Source organism: Thermobia domestica, chromosome 10 (genome assembly GCF_964235325.1).
Source record: "Thermobia domestica chromosome 10, izTheDome1.hap1.1, whole genome shotgun sequence".
Taxonomy (NCBI): domain Eukaryota; kingdom Metazoa; phylum Arthropoda; class Insecta; order Zygentoma; family Lepismatidae; genus Thermobia; species Thermobia domestica.
Genome location: NC_137463.1, coordinates 113,557,856 through 113,584,639, shown reverse-complemented (window position 1 = coordinate 113,584,639; position 26,784 = coordinate 113,557,856). Strand labels below are relative to the sequence as shown.

At 36.4% G+C, this 26,784-nt stretch overlaps 1 protein-coding gene across 3 annotated transcripts in view; it reads right to left on the bottom strand.

Annotated features, from left to right (window-relative positions):
- Nucleotides 1-26,784, bottom strand: part of LOC145662063 (uncharacterized) — a 209,491-nt gene that overhangs the window by 157,791 nt on the left and 24,916 nt on the right. For all 3 annotated transcript variants that reach the window (XM_081727398.1, XM_081727399.1, XM_081727400.1), the window contains exons 2-4: nucleotides 10,133-10,229; nucleotides 6,909-6,971; nucleotides 4,022-4,069 (exon numbers count right to left, since the gene is read on the bottom strand). In XM_081727398.1, the coding sequence (XP_081583524.1) occupies nucleotides 4,022-4,069; nucleotides 6,909-6,971; nucleotides 10,133-10,220 (199 nt within the window). In that variant the 5' untranslated portion in view covers nucleotides 10,221-10,229. The remainder of the gene's footprint in view (nucleotides 1-4,021; nucleotides 4,070-6,908; nucleotides 6,972-10,132; nucleotides 10,230-26,784) is intronic.

The window sequence follows — 26,784 nt, the reverse complement described above, 5'->3', positions numbered from 1 at the left end:
TGTAGTTGTATTCAACGTCTAATTGAAAAAAGTGTGTCAACTTATCTATAATAAACATTACTATATATAATATTTAACTAAAGAAAATACCCATCAAATACTGTTGTTTCACCTATAAGTATTGGAAAATGTGCATATGACTAAATGTCTTCTTGGCAGAGCAATTCTACTTCTGTAAATGCTAAGAAAAGTAACAGACATAACTATCCCATTCCCTTCAAAGTAATGGGTAAGGGAAGTTGACAAACAAAACTATTTCTTTTTCAACCATTCAGCTGCTCAACTACTCTCACACAACAGTTACAAGAATTTCCAATATTATTTCTCAAAAACGCTGTATATGAGACTGAGTTATTAATTGATGTTTGAACAGATCCGCTTTTTTTACGGAACGATGTTCGAAAAAGATTATCTCATGTCACACTTATCAATAAACTATTATCAACAAAGATTGCACCTATCTTGCAAATCAAAAAATGGTTTTATTGCAATTAAGTAGCTAACAAGCGTTTTCGTTACACTTGAATAAATTGCCTAACAAGATTAATTGGTTCCTAGAAATGTCTTCGCTACTCAAAACCACTTTATTCTAGGTCTATTGATAATTATTTGAAATTAGATTTGTTTATCACAAAAATTAGGGAATTTAACAATTTTAAAAATTCTCTCTCTTTCTCTAATATATATATATATATATATATATATATATATATATATATATATATATATAAAACGAAATCTTTCAGTTTTGTCCCATGATTATGCTCTGTAGACTAAAAAGAAGACGAAATTTAATGAAAGTGAATGATTTTGAAAGAAATTAATGGAATGAGAATATAGGAGGAATGATGTGCTCCATTCATCAATAATTATAATTAAGTAAAGTAGTCATAAGAATTGAAGATTTGCTGGCGGCGAATATTGTAAAGGTGTTCTCGGGATATCAGCCAGGTGAAGTCCGACGATAGAGCCGACGTTTCAAGAACTGACATCGTTCTCATCTTCAGGGCGATTATACTGAGACCAGTTCGTGTGTACTATATATGGGAGAGGTAAGTGGGGGAGGGGCTTAAGAATCCGTGTGTCTGATTGGATGGTCTATAGCTTGACGCTGATTAGTCGTATTTATATATGTTTTTTTATGACTGGTGTCCATGTCTGGCTGAATTGAAATCCTTTATTCCTGTTGATATTGTTGGGTTCTTGTAGTATGGCAAAAGATTCTTTAATTATTCTATCCCAGTGGTTTGAGCTCTTTGAAATAATTTTAGTGTCTGAAAATAAAATTCTATGCTCTTCCTTTATACTGTGTTCAACCAGGGCTGATTTCTCCGGATAAAACAGCTTGATGTATCTCTCATGCTCCTTGCATCGATGTTCTATTGTTCGTCCTGTTTGTCCTATGTAAGTTTTCTCCCATTCGCAGGGATTGCAGTATACTCCTGGTGTTTTAAGACCCAAATCGTCTTTAACTGGAAGGAGTAGTTTTCTGATATTCTGATATGGCCAACCACCGGGACTGTATGGACTACCGCAAGTACACTAGATTGACATTGCAATGAGACCCATTGTCAGTGCAATTGGAAATCCAACTTACCGTCTGGCTAAGTACCTCACCTCTCTCCTCCCACTGGTAGGACAGTGTGAACACCACGTCGACCTGATATGAATTCGTGGAAATATTGAAGACCATACGCCTTTCTCCAGACGACATCCTAGTCAGTTTTGATGTGGCCTCTCTATTTACCAGAGTTCCAGTACGAGACACGTTAAATTATTCAGTGAGTACTTCCAGCCGGAAATTGTTGATTTATTCAAGATCACATTAACTTCCACATAATTTCCTTTTCGACGGAGAGTACTATGAACAAACGGATGGCGTTGTCATGGGGTCACCTCTCTCACCAGTAATGGCAAACTTTTTCATGGAAAGCTTCGAGCAGTAAGCATTGGAATCAGCATCATTAAAGCCATCGTGTTTCTATAGTTATGTTGATGATACATTTGTCATCTGACCTCATGAGAGAAATGCACTGCAATGGTTTCTAGATTTTCTCAACACAGCAACATCAAGTGTACCATGTTAATAGAAACAGAAGGCTGCATACCACTTCTAGACATCCTCATTCGTCGCAAAACTGATAGAAGTCTGGGCGACAGAGTTAACCCATACTGACCTTTATCTTAATGGAAATAGCTTTCACCATAAATCACAACACAATACAGTCATCAGCCAAAGCATCTCAAAGCAAGAAATTTCTCCAGTGAACTTGTACATCTCAAGAAGATCTTACTGCAGAATGGATACAGGGAAGATGACATTCGATTGGTACTGAAAAAGACCCTTTCCAGTAAAAAGACCACCACAGAACCTGAAGATCCACGTAACATTGCAGTCCTGCCCTACAGTGGGAAACTATCTGGAAAAATTGCAAGAATCATGGAGATACACAACATCAAAACCATACACAGACTGCCATCAAATATCAGAAAACTACTCCATCCAGTTAAAGACGATTTGGATCCTAAAACACCAGGAGTATACTGCATTCCCTGCGAATGCGGGAAAACTTACATAGGACAAACAGGACGAACAATAGAACATCTATGCAAGGAACATGAGAAATACATCAAGCTGTTTTATACGGAGAAATCAGCCCAGGCGGAACACAGTATAAAAGAATGGCATAGAATTTTATTTTTAGACACTAAAATTATTTCAAAGAGCTGAAACCACTGGGATAGGATAATTAAAGGATCTCTTGCCATACTACAAGAACCCAACAATATCAACAGGAATACAGGATTTCAACTCAGCCAGACATGGACACCAGTCATAAAGAAAGCATATATAAATACGACTAATCAGCATCAAGTTATAGAAAACCCAATCAGAGACACGGATTCTTGAAGTCCCCCACTTACCTCTCCTACATATAGTACACACGAATTGGTCTCACTATAATTGCTCTGAAGACGAAAACTATGTAAGTTCTTGAAACGTCGACTCTATCGTCGGACTGCACCTGACTGATATCCCTGGAACATCTCTATAATAAAGTAGTGTTATTACAAGCCATTACTCGTCTCCACTTATAGAATTTTCATTTATATTACATGCATACGTGCTTCGTGCGTGTTAATAAAAAATGAATTGGCAAAGCCTGTTACAATATAGTAAATATGACTAATAACAGAAATGACAATTAGAGGTAAATTCGCGTTATTCGACAGCACGTTATGTAAGTTATTCCTAATTGTGATTTCTGTTATTAGTTATTGATGAATAAATTCTGTCATTAGGCTGCACTATTCTTGCACTAATAATGTAAAATATTGTGTCCGATTGCAATGTGTTGCAGTTCATATTTTGCCATTATTTGAGACAGAATTTATTCATTATAGGAGGAAATCGTCTCCAATTACTTCCTAAACTTAGGTGTTTTAATCGACTAGCTAAATCAGAATATTTGAATATCACCAATATGAACTATAAAGCGTACACGACAGTTTTTGTTTAGTCGTACTGAAAACTTGCATGAAAAATAACTTGATTAACTGAAGGGAAGCATATTACTCTGCTGGTCACTGTTCAGCTTTCTCCCCACCAAGTTACATATAAAGAACAATACGCCTGCTGGTCACTGTTCAGCTTTTCCCCCACCAAGTTACATATAAAGAACAATACGCCTGCTCTAATTAATGTTACAGATACCTAGATATTACTTCTACACTGCTCATTGATACTTTTAGAGTAATATTTGAATGTCAAAATAAAAGAAGTATGAATGTTTTATTTACTTAAATAGAGATTTTCATGAAAAGATTTTCTTACTTGAAATTCAAATTGCAATAAAGATTCTCAATAATTCCTGATTTTGACATTTAAATATTACTAATGTCTGCAACGTAGGTTATTATTATTTAAATATGCACAATAAATTAACTTTGTAATAACTATGATTCAATAATAAAAATCATAAATATTATTTACTTCCTCCAAAATAAAAGTAAAGACTACCTTTAAAGAAGGGTTTATCTGGCCCACCTGGTAGTAAGAATCGTATATCTGAAATTGAATGGTTAAATAAGTCAATACGCGTTTATTTGTTAGATATTATACCAACATTAAAGAAATACCCAGCTGACTAATATTCTTAAGAACAAAGTATTCTTTAATAGCTTGGTTAACTGAATTCATATATATATTGCAAAAGAAATTAAGTGAATGTAGAGTAAGGGTACACAGCTCAAACTTAGATTATAAAGATTGCTACAATGCAGCGTAAATAAGATATACCATAATTTATTCAAATAAAATCAGTTTAAATGGCAATAAGAAATGTTTTTAAGCATTCAGACTTCTCAATATTAAGGTTTAAAAAATTGAAGACAAATAAGAGAAATTGAATCACTCAAGAATATTGAACTCTCTAGTGAGTTGAGTTGATTTTGAGTTTTACGTCCCGTTCAGCAGCGAGGCTATATGAGACGTGGACCTACTGATTAACGTGGAATCCGAACCACATCAGCTCCCGCCGGGAATCGAACCCGGGCCTCCCAAAACTCTCTAGTGAGAAAGGTTTGACGTGTATATCTAAAAATACTAACTGTCAATGGAATATTTCTGAATTTATTCGCAACAAATGGTATTGAGGTGAAAGAAAATCGCGTATATGGCAAATTTTAATTCACATTTTGAGAATACTAATTTAAAATTTACCATTTAATCTATTAGTGAGTTTTTTTAGATACTTATATGAAAATGAAATAATTAAAATTTTGTTAGTACTATACATTCAAAAGAAAGTATCCATCATTGCAATAGAAGGTTTTAACATGTTTCTGACACTTTTTAGAAACTGCTTTAAACAGTAGTTAACATATCAAAAAGTGATGGAAAAACGCCTGAAATGAATTTTAACAATCGTTAACTGGAATTTTCCTAAGAGTGTTCAAAATACCTACATTTCTGATGTGTCTAACAAGCATACGCTCAGAAATAATTTTTGAACATAGTTAAGGCACTTTGCGCACTTCCGCCACTTTTTGAACAGCTACTTTTTCTCCCTTTCTTAAAGATATTTTTTACTTCGACAGATCGCCTGCGAAACATGTTAAAAATGTTCCAAGCATTATTACATTATAAGTGGCCATACACATAATTTCAGCTGTTCAGGGATTTGAGGATCTACGTGAAGCTTCGAAGGCTGTTAGCAGATCATGATGAAATTCACATGAAACCACATGAAAGGAGTCTTTAAAACTAATATGAATCATAAAGTTTGTACACTTACCTATGTCTAAGTTATAAGTAAAGACATACAAAATATTATATATATGCATGTCAAATTGTGAACCTCCTTTTTTATGACCTAATTTAAAACTGAATTTTCCCCATACATATTTCACTTGCTTACCACTTACGCCTCATTTTTCTGCAGCTGTTTAATGTCTTCCATCCTTTGCAGCTGCTTATAAGTTTGAACCTGGGATTTTCTCATATACCTTTCTTATGAACTATGTAATTATATTCATGAAATTAAACAATTTTCGTATACAGAAAGTGTTTCTATTTTTATTTTATAACGAATCAAATATTGGATGTCTGAACAGAAAAGTGCGAGAATGATTATCTTTTTCGTTTTTTCAAAAGAAATGTTAGCTTTTGTTTAGCGAATATGTTGTCCTTTAAATTTTTGGATAAAAGCAATATGATTATCAGCAGACGTAAATTTTCTGATAGTGATATCTAATGTTTGGTTATGGTACCAACTGGCCGCATAAAATGTCTTGATTAGGGCTATGCGAAGTCACCAAAATATCGAAGAGCGATGACAACTAACGTGTGATATATCCCATTGTTTTGAAGCTGTAATGAATTATAACCAACAACAACATCCGACTAATCTTGCTCATGTCGAGTATTGCTATTTTAAGCTGCTTAGGTGATTTTGAGGTCCCCAACATTCATACACAACACACGATATGATGTCTACCTTTGTCATAATCGTGTGAGGTATTACAAAAGGGTTGGAGTTGGAGAAGACCAAAGGCGAGATCCGGAATACTACCCGGCAACAAAATTACCGAGCGAGGAGAAAGAAGAGAATTAGAAAACTAAATTTCTACGCATACCCATCGGTTCATCGTACAACCAGGCAATAAATCTTCACCTAGAAAACAAGGTAAAGTACCAAGCAGATAATTGGGAACTATTTATGTCAAAAACTCTAAAAGTACATCCCTACTCTTTTTATATCACAGTATCTTTTAACCCTTTTCAGTCTGCAGTACCTACTTCTAAAATCTAAATATTCATGGTTTATTTACATCTAAAATCAGTAAAAAGAAATCTAATTTCCTAATTGAGTACTGCATAACTTTTGATTTAAGACTGTCAAGCCCTGACAAATTTCTGAGTAAATGGTATTTTATAACTTGTTCATTCCCTTTTGCTAATATGCATAATCCCTTTTGCTATGATCTTCCAACATACCATATAGATTACGTTTCAATAACGATACATTTGTTCATATTTCAAAAATGCAAGATACATCATTTTAGTATAAAAACCAAGGTAATAAGGTTTAAAATTAACTTGGGAAAGACGAATATGATGGTCAGTATAACTTAGATTCTGTATCTCAATATACTTAGAAAGTAAATTTATTAAAACTCACAGTAATTAATGGGCTCTGAATATTAGCTAACGAGTACAATTGTTTACAATGCACATATACATAGCACATCACTAAGTTATATTTTTTTTAAATGTTTTATTTGCAACACCATTTGTTCAAGTTAATAGCTAATTTACATCTATGAAATGCTGATTAACTTACAAGTATTTAACTAAATGTTGCTTATTGTATTGAATTAAAAATGAAAAATGGAAACAAACGTGCCTGGTAATAGATGATTTTGTTTCAGAAATTGTTCAATAAGACCAGGATGATATAGTTCCGGATCTGTAATGTAAATCATTATCAGTCACTTAGATTATTCATATTAAAAATAATATATGCAATCTACAAACTACTGAAGTTGTTTTTTTCTGCAAAACTATTCCTTGATATAGAATATTTGCCTTTATGTTTAAATCAGGAAGTAATTTTAATTTACATCAAAACAGATATAGCAGAAATGATGTGCTTAGAAAAAAAATAATCTAAAATCTTAACTAATAGGGTTAACATGTTTTACTTCTCTGAAGTCGGACATTGTGTATAAACTGTTAAACTTTTACATAATATTAGCGACACACATATCTATTGTACCAACTTCCTTTTATTCTTCTTTCTTTTTATACATTCCTAAAGTTATTATGATGTTATTTACTCCAATGCAATAACAATACTAATATTAGATTTGGGTTGAGTTCCAAAGTTGGTCGTCCGTTTCTAGCAAAAGTTTACTGGAAAGAAATGAATAATTCGCTCGTTTGTGTGCTTGATAATGTATAAGGAGAGCGAAAGTTATGTTTATTTTCTTATATAAACGGTTCTAAACACGAAACTATTTGGAAGGAACTACTTGGCAAAAGGTTACTTCATGTTAGGATTATGGGAATGTAATGAGCATTTGTAAACATGGCTAGTGATAATCAGGAAAATCTATTAAAAGTAAGTAAAAGTCATGGTCTAATAAATCTAAAAATAAATTGTAGGAAATGCAGTTAGCAAATAAGTGTAAAGAAACATGAAGAAAGCTATACTTTTCAATGTAACGATAAGCAACATAACCAATATGGAGGCAAGGTTCTAGAACACAGGCCCTCCTTCCCATTTAGCTGTAATAATGACAGAAAACAACGTGCCCTGCGGGGCTGTAAACCGACTTCACTAGCTAACGCTCGCTCGGCAATATTATGTGAATTAAATAATAAACTTTGGTACAAAAAGGAACTAATTATTACACTTTTATCTAGTCGGACGACCGACTTCGGAATAAATGCCTTAGATTTTCTTATTGGTATTATTCTTTCGACTGGTCTAGTGATTAGATCGCGCCTTTGGTGCATGTCCTTACGGGTTCTATTAGAGTCCGGAAAGCATTAAAATCTGAACGTATTACGGTGGTTCGGAAGTTAGATTGAATTGTAGATCCACGTCTAATATAGTCTCAGTATTGAAAAGTAATGTGTTACAACAAATAAGATTGTAGAAGGATGTTACTGAACCTTATTGCTTGCGATAATGTACAGCTAGATATCAAAGGTAAATGTGAGTATTAAAGGTGGAGAGATAGAGAATTGAAGTTTTATATTCATTAGTAGTCGCTTGTAAAGTGAACCAGTTAATTAATTATAATCAGCATTTAATTACAAGGAATAGGTCTTAAATATCCTAACAAGTGGCACAGTCTCACGGAATGAATTCTACGCCGATAGATATACTGTAGGATATGAAAGACCTAAATAGATGATTTGGGGTTTGGAAGAATTAAGAAAACGCGACATTGTAATTAATCAGTTACAAGAGGAAGTTAAGCAGCTGAAGGCAGGATAGAATCATACTGCTTATATCTTGAGTAGTCTAAGTACACCACAAGGAATAAGTCAACGATTGCGGTATTCTTCGTTTCCTGATGCCACAAGTCTGATAAAATAGCAACATATTATATGTAATAGGTGTCAGAAATCGCACATAAAGAAATGTGTCCAGCCTACGGTAAACGTTGTTTCCGATGCACTGGTTTGCATCATTTTGCACCAGCATGCGTGCTACAATCAACAAAGGAAAAGGTGAAACGATTAAAGAGGGAAGTCCTTGAAAAGAGTAAAAACAATACCAGAAAAAAATGTGTCAAGAATTCAGGGATAAATCTAACTATCTTAGTGGACGAAACAGTGGCGGAGTCTTATCCTATTCTTACTATGGGCACATTAAATTATCAATCTGAGCAAAATGTTCATGATATCCATCAAACACAAAATTAGGATTTCCAAATGGAGGAACGAGGATAAGAGATTATGATGTACCAATTGATCACAAGAAATTAAGCAAGAAACCAATTCTGAAGTACACATAACATTGTCACATAATGAATGTGAGAAAATGAAGAAGTCTGATGATAAAAACGAACGGTTCTCAGCAGGAGTAGAAGACGAAGTTCTTAATAATCAGAGGTAGAGCGGAACAAAGTATTTAGTAATATTACACGAAATAAAGAGAACGAAAAGGAACAGATGTTTAACCAAAAACAGGAGGTGTTACATTGTATGTTACTAGAGTTCATGTTTAGAGATAAAGAGATCCAAGAGATGAATGGCAAGATTACGAAGATGGAACACCGGTTGGGAAGCCTAGAGGAGAAAAGAAGCCTGCAGAGGAAAAGAAGAAATAAATCTAGGTAGAGACAGTAAAGCCATATTGAAGTTTAACCAGAGGACTTTTTCTTTTTCTTTTCTTTTCTTTTTTTGGTAATGCCGGGGAGGCTGTTGGGGTTTGTAAACTTTGGACAAGGTGTTTATTGAAAATAATCGGACAAAGTGTTAAGAGTTTAAATAACATATGAATAGCGTTACTATGTTATGTTGATTCTATGTATTAACTTGTTGATAGTGAAACCATTCTTCAAGTTAAGATTTGAGCCATTAGTGGCTAATGTGATTTAAGGAAATAAGAGCCAAACGTGGCTGAGGTTAAATTAAAATATTAATTGCTGTGTTAAATGTGAACGTTGTAGAATAACGTGTTACAACAAATAAGATTGTAAAAAAGTATATGTATGTTACTGAACCTTAGTGTTGCGATAATGTACAGCTAGGTACCAAAGGTAAATGTGGGTATTAAAGGCGGAGAGATAGAGAATTGAAGTTTTATATTCACTAGTAGTCGCTTATAAGGTGAACCAGTTAATTAATAATAATCAGCATTTAAGTACATGGCGTAAGCCTTGAATAACCTAACAAAAAGAAACATTAAACTGTTAAAAAGCAACAAACAAATAAAGTTGTTTTGTCTAATTATTTTGAGTATGAAAACTAAAATTGCTATTGTCATTGGCATATTCATAATTCTAAACCGATACTGTCATAGTGAAATCAAGAATGATCCCCACAATTCTTAAGTAGCTATGAATAATTATTTCTTAATAATTATGTGCAAAGTTGTTGTACTATACTTACGGTGATGTTTTATGTGATGTCTCCAGATGGCAGTTATTAATAAGCACAGAGCAAATAATGAGCTCAAAGCCAGAGTTATGAAAGTCATCGTAATATTCTGGAATAAAATACAGGATTAAACGTACTACGAATAAAGTACTTGGCTTGAAATATTTAAATTAATATCACATTCCAATACGTTCATGTCTCATTTATCACAGATTCAAAAGTTCTTGCCATTATACTACAGAGAATTTACACCTGTTAACAAAAAAGGATAAAATAAATTTTGATAGCAGCAACAACACTGATCACTTAATGCGGATCATTTTCATACCACTACGTAGGCAATAGAAAACCATTATTTTAGTTTGCTGTAAAATTTATTAAAATAGAAGTAAAAGTAGCCAGTATTGGATATGTTATTCAATACTTCTTACGATAGTATATTAGAACACCTCTTGTAAGATAATACTAAACTAGGCGCACACAATTGCAAATTTGGAGCAAAACGATCGATCTTTATTGATTATTCATAGACATTTTAGTCCATCAATTGTTTTCCTGAACGAATACAACATACAAATAGTTGAATTTGGCATATCAGCGAAAAGCATACTGGTTTTGAAAATTGTGTTCGCAGAACGAAACGGATAGGGTTTCGCCCTATTTGTAATGCTGAAAATTCTATTTTCCATTGTTTACAATGAAAATTCTCGCGCCAAATGCTTTCCTATGGTTGTCTATGGGCATTCAGTTTTTCGTGGTTATTCCTCAATGGTATGTCCGATCGGGAAATGCAACCCTTTACGACATTCAGCGTGCACTCTCGAATTCCATGTCAGATTTAGATATGTATGGTTCAGACATCTCGGAGGAGTATCCGAATAAACGATTACCTAAGTTCATTAAAGGGGAGTTTCTCTCGGTACACTTACTGCACTCCAATTAGCAAGCTTGTCATCCAAATTAGAATTTTATTAGGTTATGTGAATGAAATATCCGCCCCAGGTAGGTCATTTCCAAACGCCTCAAAATGAAATTACAAACAATGCCTGGTTAATAAACTCGACGTCTGTAACCACATACTTTTGCCATCTGTTAGCCAACAATTAGATTCCTTTTCAAAATATGTCTGAAGTCTCCGATGCGAATAAATTCTAAACAGAACGTTGCACTGCCAATTATCAGGGGAGGTCTTCCTTCCCAAGAAGTGATAGAGATGCCGAAATGATGAGAGAGAAAGTAATGGTGGGAGAGACGTTAGGATAATACGGAGGATGAAGAACGGTTTCACACTGCAACTCATGGGATGTGAGAAATGTTCTTTGAAAGACAATTACATGTGCATTGTCTTGCAATATGAGAACACAATGTCTTTTGAACATTTCTATCTTTCGTTAGTATTTTATGGAGTTTAGCACTATAACAATCAGCAGTAGGAGAAAGGTATGGTGAATCAACCATACTAGCAACAATATTTTTTATTAGTTTGGAAATAGTCCTGCACTTTGATCAAGATTCAACCAGTGTCCTGACTGTTTACGATTGTAATACCAGATCCGTCTTTCATCAAAAGTACAGTGCGGTGTAAAAACTTTTCCGCCTATTTCTTACACTTAGATAACTGTACAGTTTCAGACGGCGTTCTCTTCGCCGGGCCAGATTGGTTGACCTTGTCACATACCGATGCTCGAAGCTGCCGAAGAACATTGTCATGCAGTAGTGTGCAGCTCTGACATGGCCTGTTGGCTTCGATGACTCTAAAACTATGACCTTGTATAGCTTCAATTCGAGGTTCTTTAAGATGCCCCTGGATGTTGTTCGTGACACTCCCACCTGTAGCGTCTGACGCAGCGTGGACTTAGTGGGTTTCAGCCAAATCCCTGGCGAACATATTGTTCTGTGCATCGGTCCTTTTCAAACACGGGTCATTATACTCCCTATTAACCACGGATCCTGTTCCTTCAAGTTTCTTTGTTAGATCGGATGATTTGGATGATTTGGAAGGTGGATCATTGCTGAACTGGGCAGTCTTTTTGTGCTCCTTTCTGTGAGTAATATCCCTTTTCTCCCGCGCCAGTGACATATTTGTGTCTATATTTGGGGTTGGCTCTAACTCGACTGCCTTTCCTTCACAGTTTACAGCCAATATCGTTTTTCCCCCTCCTGAGCCTTTCCACTTTCTCGATGCGAGGCCAATATGCTTCATTTACAGCTCTTAGCGTAAAATACGAAGTAGTATTGCACGTTTTGCATTGCTATGTTGAATGCACTGCACTTTTTGGTTTTCATCTACCATGTCTGTTATATATTGGCCCGCCTTAACATACATATAATCATCGTAATCCCATTTACGGCAGGACAGTCTGAATTTGAAAGCTCTTGTCCTGATGTCCCGGTTTTCGGGCGTAACAATTTCTCACTATTCCCTTTTTATCTGCCCTATCTGCATTGCAAAATAGGAGGTCACGGAGTTTCATTAGATGAGCGCTTACTTGTGGTGCGTGTGGTCTTTGGTTCGATTCCCGCCCAAGTGAATTTGTGGTAGGCAACATAGTGTCCGTGGGTTTTCTCGGGGTACAACTGTTTCCTCCCATATTCTTTTTTAACCTATTCCTCCATCATCCACTCGCCTTAATCAACCCTTAACATGAGAAGAATAATCTTAGGATTAAACTGAAAATATTTAATGTCATTTGGATTGCAATATTAACAGTTTTTTTTTTGTTTTTGGTTTTACCCTCTTTAGATTAACAGCTATAAATATAATCTTAATTCATAATACTTTGAATATTGGTAGAACAGGCTACGTCATGGTATTCAGCAGTGACGCAATGAATCACGGACCCGAAAACAGTCAGACACATGACCCACTAGTCCAGGTGACCCTTTCAGACCTATGATTCACATAGACATTGTGTGACTCGGAGATTAAGAAAGATCCTCATACACACAGATAATGCAATTATTATAAAAGTGGTTATTTCTCTGTCTCTTTTAACTGAATAAAAATTTGCTATGCCTGCTTTTGCGTGGGCCAAATCATTGCAGTGAAAGGTAACTACAAAGTCCATCATAGTGATATTTTTATGAGGAATCATCAGTGTTTAATCTAGCGAATGTGAAAAACTTGTCGTGCAGAATATATGAGATGCTTTTAAACTCACGCTTTTTTCCTTAAACCTTTTTGTATAGTGTGCTTTCAAAATAACTATTAATTTTCAGTATGAGAAGATGAATAGACATTAAATTATATTTATAGTATTCTAGTTATGGTACATTGTGTAAGAAATGTCACCTCTGATATTAAATAAATATTCAAGCTTTAGTAGGAGACATTATAAATCCTCTACAAAATTCTACAGTGATGTTGTAAAACTGATATTTCGACTTCTGCGTCGTGGGCCTGGTTCTTCAACGAGCATGTCTACATCACTAGATCTGTCTGAGTTTAAGAAATGAGAGGAATCGTTTGCAGGAAACCACATTTTGTTGTCGTTTGCTTTTTGTTCTATGGCCATAAATGTTGAAACCGGATATTGTTAACTTGAATCACTTCCGCTTTGAAAAAGGGTAACCGAAGATGATGGAAGCTATTCTTGTGAAGCTAAATTGATTTGCAGAAATCAGAATCTCGATCTCTTTTACAGTTTTTTGCTTTACAGAAATCAGCGTTGAAACCAGAAGTAGTAGAAAATTTAAACCATTTCCTGTTTTGGTAGAAGGCTGCGGGTTGTGACAATGTGTTCTCTTGAGATCCTGCATCGATTTCAGAAAACCACTTGTCATTGTTTATTACTATTTTTCTTCTGTGGTGATAAATGTTAAAACCGGATAGGTTTAATTTCAATAATTTGGTGTTTTATTAAAGGGTCAAGGGAGAAGATTGAACCTATTCTTGAAACGCTGAATCGATTAAAAAGCAGCACCTAGTATCTTACTACTGTTATCCTATGGAAATCAATATTGAAACCGGAAGTAGTAGTAAATTTTAACCATTTCTGGTTTGTTAAGTTCCGAGTTGTGATGATCTCCTACCTCAAGACCATGAACGGTTTGTAGAAAACCACATCTCGCTATCTATCACCGATTTAGTTCTGTGATGATAAACGTTATAGCAAAAATCGTTAACTTGAACCACTTTCGTTTTTAAATAGATGTTAACGGAGTATATGGAACCTATTCTTGTCACAATGAAGCGATTTCTGAAAACTGGGTCTCAATACTTACTACTGTTTTGGTTCTATAGAAATTAGTATTGAACGCATATATAGTAATAAATTTCAACCACCTCTGTTTCCGGCAGAATGTTGCGGATTGTGATGGTATGTTAACTTCAGACCCTGAGTGGATTGCATGAAATCGCTTGTGGCCATCTGTAACCATTTATGTATACACGACTCCAAAAGTGCATTACCACCTGCAATTCTCCTTTTCCTGCAATAGCAGGCAACCCAAAAATCTCGGCGGTTGGGTTGGTTGCGAATTCGAAAGGCGTTGGACAAAACCTCAATTTTGTCACAAATATATCAGTGTGACAAGCTGCAAATAAGGGAATAAAACAAATTGTTAAGAATGACAATTTTATTATTGTGATGGAGTTGGATGACATCAAAAGTTACAAAATGACTTACTTAAGCAGTTCAAACAAGATGAATGGTAAGAAACAGATATCAGAAGAAAGCATTTCTCTCTTTCCCCCCGCCCCACCCAAAAAAAGAAACTCATAAAAAGAAAAAGTTACATAATATAAAAGTTTCATATAAAAGCCTAACAGCAAAAAAACAAATATCTACACGAAACGAAAAAGAGACAAACACAGAATAGGGGACAACAGTGGCGTAGCAGACTTGCGGCCTTCCCATGCAAGATAAAGAGACAAGACCCTAGTTGTAAACCCCATTGTTATAATAATAATAATAATAATAATAATAATAATAATAATAATAATAATAATTATTATTATTATTATTATTATTATTATTATTATTATTATTAAAAAGTCGTTTCCTTTTCTAAATCTCTGACTCTGCCTCAGAGCATAAATGCATATAGCGATCATGTGTGCACCTTTTGTCAATTAGCGGTCCCAAAGGCCAAAAGGGATGGAAATCTCCAAGGAAGAGAAACAAAAAACTTTCTTACGGTAAATTCTAGTTCAAAGTTCGAAGTACTATCTTTTCCACGTGATTTTTTGTTTCTTTTTTCAGGGAACAAAAAAGTTCTTGCTCCAAAGAAATTACATCATATAATATTGCAAATTTGCAAGTGGGTGTATTTACATTGCAATGTTTGGTAATAAAGATATTATAATTAGAAAACAATCTTGCAAAAAGTAAGTTTAATTTCTTCATCCATCGCAAGTCTTAGGGGACCTTTATACCTCGCATCCCCAGTCCCCGAATATTGATATCGAAAATTTAGAATGATTATATTCATGTCCATATATTTGCGTTATCGAATGTTGATATATGATAATATATATATCGATGATAGCGATATATCGACATATCACAGGCCCAGTTTCCGAGAAGTGATGCTTGAAATATACTGGAATCAACAATCAAATTCTAAATAAGTTTTCCATTTCCGTATCCAATGTTGAGGGGGAAGGGCGGGAGTCTACTTAGCTCCACAGGCCATATCAATTGTGTTCTTAAATCAGCCATTACACCCGCTATTATCAAAGTGTTAAGTCAGTCACTGTCTGCGAGTTACCCCAGATCCGTTTGAGGTTTGAATTGAAAACCTGAATTACAAAACATCCCAAGTCCACTCTTTTTCTTCGTATTTTTCGTTTTCTGTTTTTTATGTTAGCATCTATGTTTCAGGGATATTCACTTGCATAATACGTAAGTCCAAGTAAAAACTTTTTTTAAAAAAATCAAAATAATTTCAGCTAAACAGAATAGCATTCCAAGTATAATCTTCTTGTCTTTCTTCTAAAAACAAAAAAGTACTCCGGTGGACTTCGGATGTTCTGCAATTCAGATCTTCAATTTTATTTACGGTCTTTAAACATCTTTAACTCGCAGGCTCCTTGCTTTCATAAAAAGCATTTGTTGTGTAGATTAAAATCAAAAATGAATTAATCTATATTCTTGGGAACTTATTGTTGCACCAACACACATATATACAGGGTGTAACAAAAAGGTACGGCAAAATTTCAGAGGTGGATTCCTTATGGATAGACAAGCAAAATCGTTCATATGACCATATGTCGGGAAATGTATCATTACAGAGTTACGGCCATTGAGCCGCCTAATGGTGGAAATAGTCATATTCTGGTCGCTCCTTAATGTGACTCAATTTAAACCTCAATAACTCAGACCCTAATTAACCTAGGAAGATATTTTTGATATCTATGTATTTCTAAAGGACGATGCTTTCCGCCTATATATATAGGGTGAGTCAAAAGTCTTGGACACCTGCATAAGTTTTAAAATCGACGGGGAAAGTAAAAAGTGATGATGGGAAAAGATGTTTGATGAGAGGCTGCAACTTTTGGAGTGTATGTCATTCATGGCCGCCATCTCGAAATCCGCCATTTTGGATTCAAGTCTTTTTTTAAATCGGAAAGTGTATGTCACATCAAATAACACAAGCTTGAGCTAAGAAATTTAGTGGTGTAATTTGTTTTTTTTCTATCTTGTACAGTTTAGAAATTATTAATGTTCAAAAGTGGGAAATTACCTTGATACTGACCCAGTTCTCTCTGTTCCAGGTGATCTAAAATAGGTCTGACACGTGAACAGAAGATCGAAACCATCCTTATATCAGTGGAACGCAGCTACCGAACAATAGCAGCTGACTACAACCGACGGCACTCAGACAGAGAACCGGTATCGCACAGCACGGTGGCTCACGCGATCACCAAATTCCGAGAGACGGGCTCTGTTCAAGATAGGGCACGTAGTGGGCGACCAAAGACTGCCACCAATGACGAAACTGCAACGGCGGTTGTTGCGTCGTTTGTGAAAAGTCCTACACGAAGTACCCGTCGTATGTCCCTAGCATGTCCAATAAGCCAATCCTCCGTTATCCGGATATTGCACACCAATCAGTGGCATCCTTACAAGCTGCACATGCAACATAAACTGAACGAGGATGACCTTGATCGCCGGTTGGAGTTCTGGATGTGGGCTACTGAACAACACGAACTGGATCCTGCGTTTGTCAAGGGCATACTGTTCAGTGACGAGGCGTATCTCACTTTGAACGGGGAGGTTAATCGACATAATTGTCGACACTGGTGTGACGCAAATCCGATCTGGGTTGACCCGAGTCGAGAACGTAGTCCAGCGAAGGTGATGGTTTGGTGTGGCATATGGGACACCCGCATCATTGGACCATTTTTCAGTTACAACACCTTAACTGCAGCAAAGTATCTGATGCTGTTGCAGGACTTTGTGTTCCCTGGCACACTGAACGCTGACGGCATTTTCCCATCTTATTTTCAGCACGATGGACCCCCTCCACACTATAGACTTGGTGTCCGTCAATGGTTGGATGAACAACTGCCACGGAAGTGAATTGGTCGCCATGGTCCCGTTTAGTGGCTGCCCAGATCCCCTGACTTAACGCCCCTTGATTTTTATCTATGGGGACATCTTAAGCAGATAGTGTATGCTGAGACAATCCGTGATTTGAGATACCTGGAGGAACGCATCCAACAAGCCTGTGACCAAACTTCAGGAGACATCTCCTCCGTGTGAGACTCCAGTCAGAGTGGTTGCAGGGACTACAGTTGTGCATTGCACGAAATGGCCAACACGTAGAACATGTGTTGTAGCATTCAGTATCAAGGTAATTTCCCACCTTTGAACATTAATAACTTCTAAACTGTACTAGATAGGAAAAGCAAATTACACCACTAAATTCCTGAGCTCAAGCTAGTGTTGATGGGTCATACACCCCCTTCCCTTAAAAAAAATGACGTGAATCCAAAATGGCGGATTTCAAGATGATATACACTTCAAAAGTTGCGGCCCCTCATCAAACCTCTGTTCCCATCATTACTTTTTACTTTTCCCGTCGATTTTCACTTATGCAGGTGTCCAAGGACTTTTCACTCACCCTGTATATTTTATGTATGTGTGGCAGTACCACGGTGGACTTGTTAGGGTAATTACTTGTTTTTTGTTTTATTTTTGCATCAGCATTTTGGAGATGGCATTCCTTGGGGATACACTCATAAAATGCATATCAGCGGAAAGCTTAATTTTTGCAGAACACGTTGCTACTAAAATTACCTTCCTATCTTAATCAGAGTTTGATATATTGAGGTTTAAATTGAGACACATTAAGGAGTGACCAGAATGTGACTATTTTACACCAGTAGTCGGCTCAAAGGCCGTAATTCTGCAACGATGCATTTCCCGACATATGGTCATCGGAACGTTTTTGCTTGTCTACCAATAAGGAATCCACCCATGAAGTTTTGTCGTACCTTTTAGTTACACCCTCTATATACAAGATCCGTTTTGTTGATTTACGAAATCACTCTTTTTTTCCTCAAACAATTTACAAAAAGGGTCTTGAATGAGGTGGTCGCACTAGTAATGACATCCCGTAGCGTCGATACGTAACACACACAGTATAAATAAAGCTTCAAAACCACAAATTGCAAGTTCTGTCGCAGATAATTCGGTAAGGTGTCTGCTTGTTGAGTGGGCAACCCAGATTCATATCACGGCTGGTACGGTTTGCTTTTTTTCCCTTTCAAAATATGTTTCTATATATTTATATTTCTTCTTAATAATTACTTTCTTGCAATCTTAAATTAGTCGGGGTTAAGTAGTCAGAAGATTAAAATACATGTATGACTACTTTATCCGTGTGTGTGTACTCATATATGTATCTTTACATATTTGTTTCTTTCTTGGGGCCGCGGCAGCTCAGTGGTAGAGCGTTCAACTTTGGTGCTTGGGGTCCGGGTTCGATCCCAGTCCCCGACAAGTGAACTTTGTGGTGGACAAACACAGTGTGCGTGGGTTTTCTCGGGGTTCTCCTGCTTTGTTCATTCCACCATTTCATTCATTACTCATCATCACCGTCTCCTTTAGCCTAACCGGCAAAAACGTGGGACGTAAAACCCAAAGATTTCATTAGTTTCTTTCTTTCAACTAGTGTTGGCACGAGACCAGACAGAAACCTTTGATACGAGACGAGACAGACTACTTGTCCCGTCTCGTTTCCGAGACGAGACGAGACGTCTCTTGAAATGCCTCGTATCGTCTCATATCTCAAAAATGAAAAGACAGTTTTTGAAATTGTTTAAAAATTTATTAACTCGGAATAAATTATTCCCTTCGAAATTATACCAGCGTTTATTATTTCAAATGAGGACTATCCTAAAAGAACAAGGAAGACCTAAAGTTATTTTTTAAATGATTCTTACAAGCAGCTTTCATTTCTATTTTCCAACCGATTCAAGTTTAAATATTTAGTGATACTGTTCCAGATTCAAGTAAAATGTTAAACCATTCTTTGAGATCAGTGTTTCAGAATATTTCATTCCGAGGGCTGGTGGTTATATCTATGTATAAAAATCCTTAGAAATACAAGTTCTCTTAATGCCAGTTTCATCAGCAACTAACCATTGTTCATGAGTTTTCTCGTTCCGAACAAAGACAGAAACGTGTAGGCCTTTTCCTGTACTGAGTTTGAAAGGATGCTGGTTTGACAATAAAATTTAGTTTCGTTTTATTGTTTTATGATGTTATTCGAACCAAAGTCATTTTTGAAATCAGAAAGTCACATGGGCCTTCTTGTATTTTGAAGTGGCGCCAGAGGTTTTGAAAAAAGGATTTCAGAATAAGTGGGGAAGGCTTGCCTTTCGACTGTACCGACGATATTGACAAATATTCCTGTCGTAATAATTAATTACTGGAAACCATTGGCGCCCGAAGAATTTTTAAGGGGGTCATCTCCTTGATTGCTATATTACGCCTGATATTTAATATACGTAGTTTGCTATATTACACATATATTTTTGTGAGCAAGGGCGGCCGGGCCCCTTCCCCCCCCTTTCGGGCGCCCGTGGTCGAAACAAAGTAGTCGTTATTTTAAGCAGTGTTTCTTCCAGATATGTTTTTGGGGTGCTGCCCTCTGGAACTCTAAGAGTACCTCCCACGGGGAGACCAAAATAATACATCTATAATAGAATAATACCAGCAGTACCCCCGGAATCCTAAATATACCCTCCCAGGAACATTTTTTCTGAAAGAAACACTGATTGGAACATTGTAGTCGTGTTGTGTGTTGTGCTGATGACCAAAAAAAGTGGTTAAAAGCTGTAATTTTAACCACATTGTATAACAGCTCCTTTTTGTGGGCCTCACCCGCTCTAGTGTTGCCACAAGACGAGACATTTCTCGTGTCTCGTCTCACGAGACTAGACAGCTTGAAGTCTTCTCTCGTCTCATCTCGTGGAAACACTACTTTCGACCATGTGGGTTACTGCCTCGATCTTGAAAATGTCCTCGAAGGGATTGTGCTATGAATAAAATTTTATTCGAACTAACTGACTGACTCCGATGCAACATTGTTCCAATTTCGCCTATTCGCAATGTAATGGAATAGACAAACATACGTTTATATGGTTACATGAAGGCGGTCCCGTGTTCGATTCCTGGTGGGGGCACTCGGTCGAAAAATTTAAAAGTTTTTCAGATCAGTCACCTTGAATGAAATTTTCCTTGGTTTTCCACATTCACACCAGGAAGATGGCAGGGTGATACCTTAGGTTTCAGATCACTTCCTTTCTTCCCCAATCCTTTCTTCCTTCCCTTTCCCCGGAAAGTGTGTTCGCCTAGAGATGTCATCCCTCGAACGTGACGGGTTAAATGGTCTCAGATGCCGAAAGCCCAGAAATCTAAATCCTAAATCTTAAATTTACAGTTACTTCTGGGAAACATTGTTCTTTCAAAATATATTTCTATATATTGATATTTATTATTATTAATTGCTTTCTTGCATCTTTTCTACATTATTCTAGATTAGTTACCATCGGTTAGTTTAGTCACATTATGTATAGTTAAATACGGTTACGTATGTTTACCGTTTCTTTTCTTTTTTTCAAAATACATTCCTATCTGATCACATGTATTGTTAATAATTTATTTCTTGCATTTTTTAATAATTTATTTCATACACACAACAGATAAAACAACTCATACATTTTAATTACACAGCAAATAGTTCTTTGACATGGAGGGAAATCTCCTTTGGCTATAGGAGCATATAGTATTACCAATGGGGATTTCCCTCATCCCCCTTGTAATTCGCACATTGTCAACAGATATAGAACATTGTTGAACATTTCTTGAACCACTTCATCACACTCCTGGTCTTGTGACATGGTGCATTATTTTGTCGAAAAATGCCACTACCGTTGGGAAACATGGTCGTCATCAAGGGGTGTACGTAGTCTGCAAGCAGTGTGCGATACGCGTCGGCCGTCATTGTGCCTTGCTCGAGCTATACTAGATACATGCTCACGTGTATGTCCCCCAGAGCATTATTATTATTATTATTATTATTATTATTATTATTATTATTATTATTATTATTATTATTATTATTATTATTATTATTATATTTGAAGTACAATCAAATATCACGACATTAATTATTAGTTTTAATTAACGGAATTGAGCTGAAAATTAAATCTAGATTTCGAAAGATTAACCATTAAGTTTATGCGTTCGGTACCTTTCTAAAGTAATAAATACTGGAATTGGTTTCAAGGCTGTTTCTGACTGAATACTTTCTTCAAAATAATATTAAAAATTATAGAAAGAATTTCGACACATTCGAGTCGAGTCGAGATTTTTACGAAAAGTCTCGACTCGACTCGTGTCTCGGCTCGAAAATTAGAGTCGAGAAATAAATTTGTCTTGACTCGTCTCGAATTTTACAAAGTGTGTCAACTCGAATTTCAGTCCAGATTCGAGACATGTCTCGACTCGTGCGCATCCCTAAATATTCATATTTTAAATGTGCAATACTACCTCGCAAAAAATGACCCCGAAATTAATTTACCAAAGTCTACTTTCTTCTTGTTAGATTAGTGATAGTGGTTTAGGATAGATTATGTAAAGTCAGACATGGTTATGTATGTTTACAATTTCGTTTCTTTCTTTCAAAATGCATTCCTATCTGTTCCCATTTATTATTAATAATTTATTTCTTGCATTTATTAATAACTATCAGAAAAAAACATTATTCGCATGGTGGCTGTATTTGGAAGTCAACGCCTCTATAGTATCACCGTTGATTTCAGCGAGTGCGAAAACTTTGGATTTGACATTAATATCGGCCATTTTGGATTATTTTTACATGTCAGTTATCATCTCCGGTACCCTGACCCTCAACTAAGTGGGGTTAATTTGGAAGTTAATGCAATCGGAGTTTCACCATTGATCTCAGCGACCGCCAAAACTTTGAATTCGACACTAATATCGGTTATCTTCTACTACTTTTACATGTCCCTGTAAACGTCTCCTGAGACTTCCTGGTTCGATTTAAAAAAAACGCTTCGTCTTGATCCGGAACCTGGGCCAAGGTACCCAAGATCAAAATTTGGTAACTCTCGGTCCTCTTGTCTGGTCTCCAGGCAGCACACAGATACATACATACAGAGAGACAGACACAAAAACAAACTTTTTATTTTATTTATATTAGATTAGGTGTATTTCAAACAGTGCTTCTTCCAAAAGTGTTTTTAGGGGTACTGCCCGCCCGGAGCTCTGAGAGTGCCCCCCGGAAGAGACCAAAATAATACATCTATAATATAATAAAAGATAGAAAGTTATCGATAGTGTCCCCGAAATACGAAGTGTGCCCCCCCGGAACATAGTTTCTGAAAGAAATACTGATTTCAAACAGAACAGATAGAACGAACGGCGCCGACTTTCCAAAATGTATGTGGGTGCATATCAATGGCGGGACGAGTTATATGTTTTCAGGGGTCTCGATTTTTTAAATTGATTTCTTTTTAGTTAAAATCTTTTATGAACACTGTCATAAAGGGCTGTGCTGTGATAAAGTAAAATATACCGGTAATATAAGGATAAGTTGGGACTGTCCTAGCTCATTCGTTAACACGGCTGACTTAAACGTAAAGAAACAGGTTGAAACCCGGGTTCAAGTTTAATTCCTGTAATGCATATTCCCAACATATATAATCGTGGTATTTAGTGTATATTTTCAACAACTTACATGATGCACAATGAGTGCAAGAGGCAGTGATATTATCAAACGTTACTAAAAGAAAATACTACATTCATACAAATTAAAATGAAAATATCATCATAAAAGAAAATAATTTTAATGGTATTGCAAAAAGAACTTGCAAGGATTTTGAAAATGAAATCTTTGAGTCTTGCGTCCCACGGTTATGCCGGTTAGGCTAAAGGAGACGGTGATGATGAGAGATGAATGAAATGGTGGAATGAAGAAAGTGGTAGGAAACGGGAGTGCCCCGAGAAAACCCACGAGCACGGTGTTTGTCCACCACAAGGTTCACTTGGCGGGGACTGTGATCGAACCCGGGACCCCAAGCACCAGAGGTGAATATTCTATCACTGAGCCACCGCGCCCCCTGCAAGGATTTTGTTGTGGACAAAAAGTATAAAGTGACTAACTTAATGTGTTCCTTGGTTGCCTTTGCAAAAACACATTTGAAACAATCAATTATGTTTCAGAGGTTAGAAATTTTAACTCCCATCTCTATGTTTTAATTGTTTATTTTTAATAGTGTCAAGCGAGAAATATTTATTTTATTATGTTTATTATGTTTCGAAACTAAAAATCTTGCCTGCAGCGCCCTGACAAGATTATTTGTGTGAGTGCTTTAACCAGGGAACACCAAGGAGGCGGCGCACATAGACAGAACAACCCCTAGCATTTCTTACACAGTACAACGTTGTTTGGCATATAACATTGCTCCTGTACTAGCCTGTTCCAGCTAGTTAAGCCTTTTATTAACAGCCGGAGGCAGCATTCTGTTATATCGTTGTAGTGAGTGGCGTGTTAAAATATTCCTAGTATCAGTTTTTTCATTGTTCGATTGACCTTGAAGGACCAACAAATGCCTTTCGAGGAATACAAGTTCCCTTTAATTCATGAAGTTAATATAGAAATGACCTTCAAACCTACGCTGTGCATAAATGCTGGAAGTCTTATAAAACGGTTTTATCCGTGTGTCTGTAGACCAGAGCCCTGCAAAGCCAGGCCCGAAGACGGCCCGGATGGATCTATATTCTGTGTCCGTCTCGACCCGATCCGGCCCGAATCTCGAGCCGGGCAGAGAATGGGCCGGACTCTAAACTGGCCGGGCACAAAGGAGCCGGGCTCTAAACGGGCCGGGCGTAACCGGACTGAGAACAACCAAGTTGATAAATCAAGTCAATCCTTCAATATGTAATGGAAAATGAGAAATATGTAATCATAATATTGCACTGTCTATTTGCCCTTCTCAAATAGGAAAATCGTGTGAAAAGTTACCCAAGGTTTGTTTTCTATATCCCTATACTGTCTGTCTATTTGTTATTTGTGCTTGCTATTTACTATTATTACTATTGCGATTACGAATGCTAGTGCTAATTCCACTATTGCCGCCACTGCTACTACTGTTACTATTACAACTACTGCTACTACTTATTACTATACTAATACGACAGCGAATACCACTACTGCTATTACTAGTAATACGAAAACAAAACAATGCAAATGAAATCTTCGAGTTTTACGTCCCATAGTTATGCCGGCTAGGCTAAACGAGACGGTGATGATGGTGGAATAAATGAAATGAAATGGTGGAATTGATAAAGTGGGAGGAAACGGGAGAACGTCGAGAACCCACACACACGGTGTTTGTCCACCACAAATTTCATTTGGCGAGACCTGGGATCGAACCAGGGACCCCATCCACCAGTGGTGAACGCTCAATCACTGAGCCACCGTTCCAGGAACACCTAATCCGCCCTGGCGTCTTGGTGATTTATTTTATCATAATATTTTGTTATATTTGTAGTATCATACTATGATATAAAGAATACAGGAACATGTAACATCATTTGGTATTTGGCTTGCTAATTGAACATAACTACAAATTGCACTGATCTTATGAGCACGCCAGTTCACGGTTTTAGCCTCCGTGGTCTAAAGGTAGCGTACCAAATTCTACTTAGTAGGTCAAGTACTTGACTTTGTCATACGTTCTTTAGGTAACTACGGCTCAGGCTGTATGGATGATGATGGGATGAATTGGTGGAATGAAAACAGTGGGAGGAAGCGGGACCACCCCGGAAACTCCCACGCACACGGTATTTGTCCACCACAAATCTCACATAGCATCTGGGTGGTAGTTCTGTACGGATCCAATGAACTACGGAATAACGTAGCAGAAACTCCCTACTCTGTAAATATATACTGCTAATATTCGTAAGTTTCAAGCTTGTAAAAGAACGTAGCTGTTTTGTCTTACTATTAAGTTTTACGATATTTCTATCGTATCTTGTCTGAGCTGCAAAACGAGAGGTAATACGTTTATCGATTTATGGTTAGGGATTGGTCCTTTAAAACATTTAATTAAATCGAGAGGTGATAGAAACATACTATCCCGCGAAAAACGTACATTTTCTTTTGTGACAGATGATAACACTACTTCAAGTTTCACTATTGAATTCATATTGTTTGGAAATCTTCGTTTCATGCTGTGAAAAGATACTCACTTCTTTTAGTTTGGTATTGGTACTGGTAACTCCTCTAATATATGCAACAAGTTGAAACTCTTCGTCATAGATTAAAAATGTAGCAATACACGTTGAAACCGAGCTTGGCTAACTTCAGCTACATCTTTTTTGAATAGGAATTGGTGGAAAGTATTCTTGGGATGCTGAATTCTTGGAGGAACATTTCCTTACGGCTCTGATATATTTTAAAAAGCCGTATCTTGATATCTCCTATTGTTTTGATTCCTGGAAACCAGAATTGAAATAGGAAATGATAGTTAATTGGAACCACTTCCTGTTGATCGTAAAATAAAAACGTATCCTGATATCTTCTATTGTTTTGATCTATGGAAAAAAGAATTGAAGTAGGAAGTAATAGTTAATTTGAACCACTTCCTGTTCCGGTAGAGTGTTGACAATAATTATGATATGTTGCCTAGAGACGGTAAATCGTTTGGACAAAAATGTTCTATCTGTTACTGTTTTTGCTCTATGGCGAGGAACGTTCAAACAGAATATGGCTAATTTTAACAAATTCTGCTTTGATCAAAGCTGCCACGGAGATGGAGGAGGCTATTCTTGAGACGATGAATCGATTGCAAAAAGCCACTTTTTAATATCTTTTACCATTTTTGCTCTACGGAAATCAGTATTGGAACAGGAAGTACTAGTAAATTTGAACAATTTCCAGTTTTAGTAGAGTTATATGGATAGTAACGATATGTTTGTTCAGAGGCTGAATCGTTTGCTTAAAACTGTTACTAGCTGTCTGCTGCCGTTTTCATTCTATAGCGATAAACGTTGAAACCGTTATTGAAACCAGAAGTTATAATAAATTCTAACTACAGCCGAATTTAGTACTGTAGATATTTGTCTTTAGACTCTAAATCGTTTGCAGAAACCACTTCTCACCATCCGTTATCATTTTCT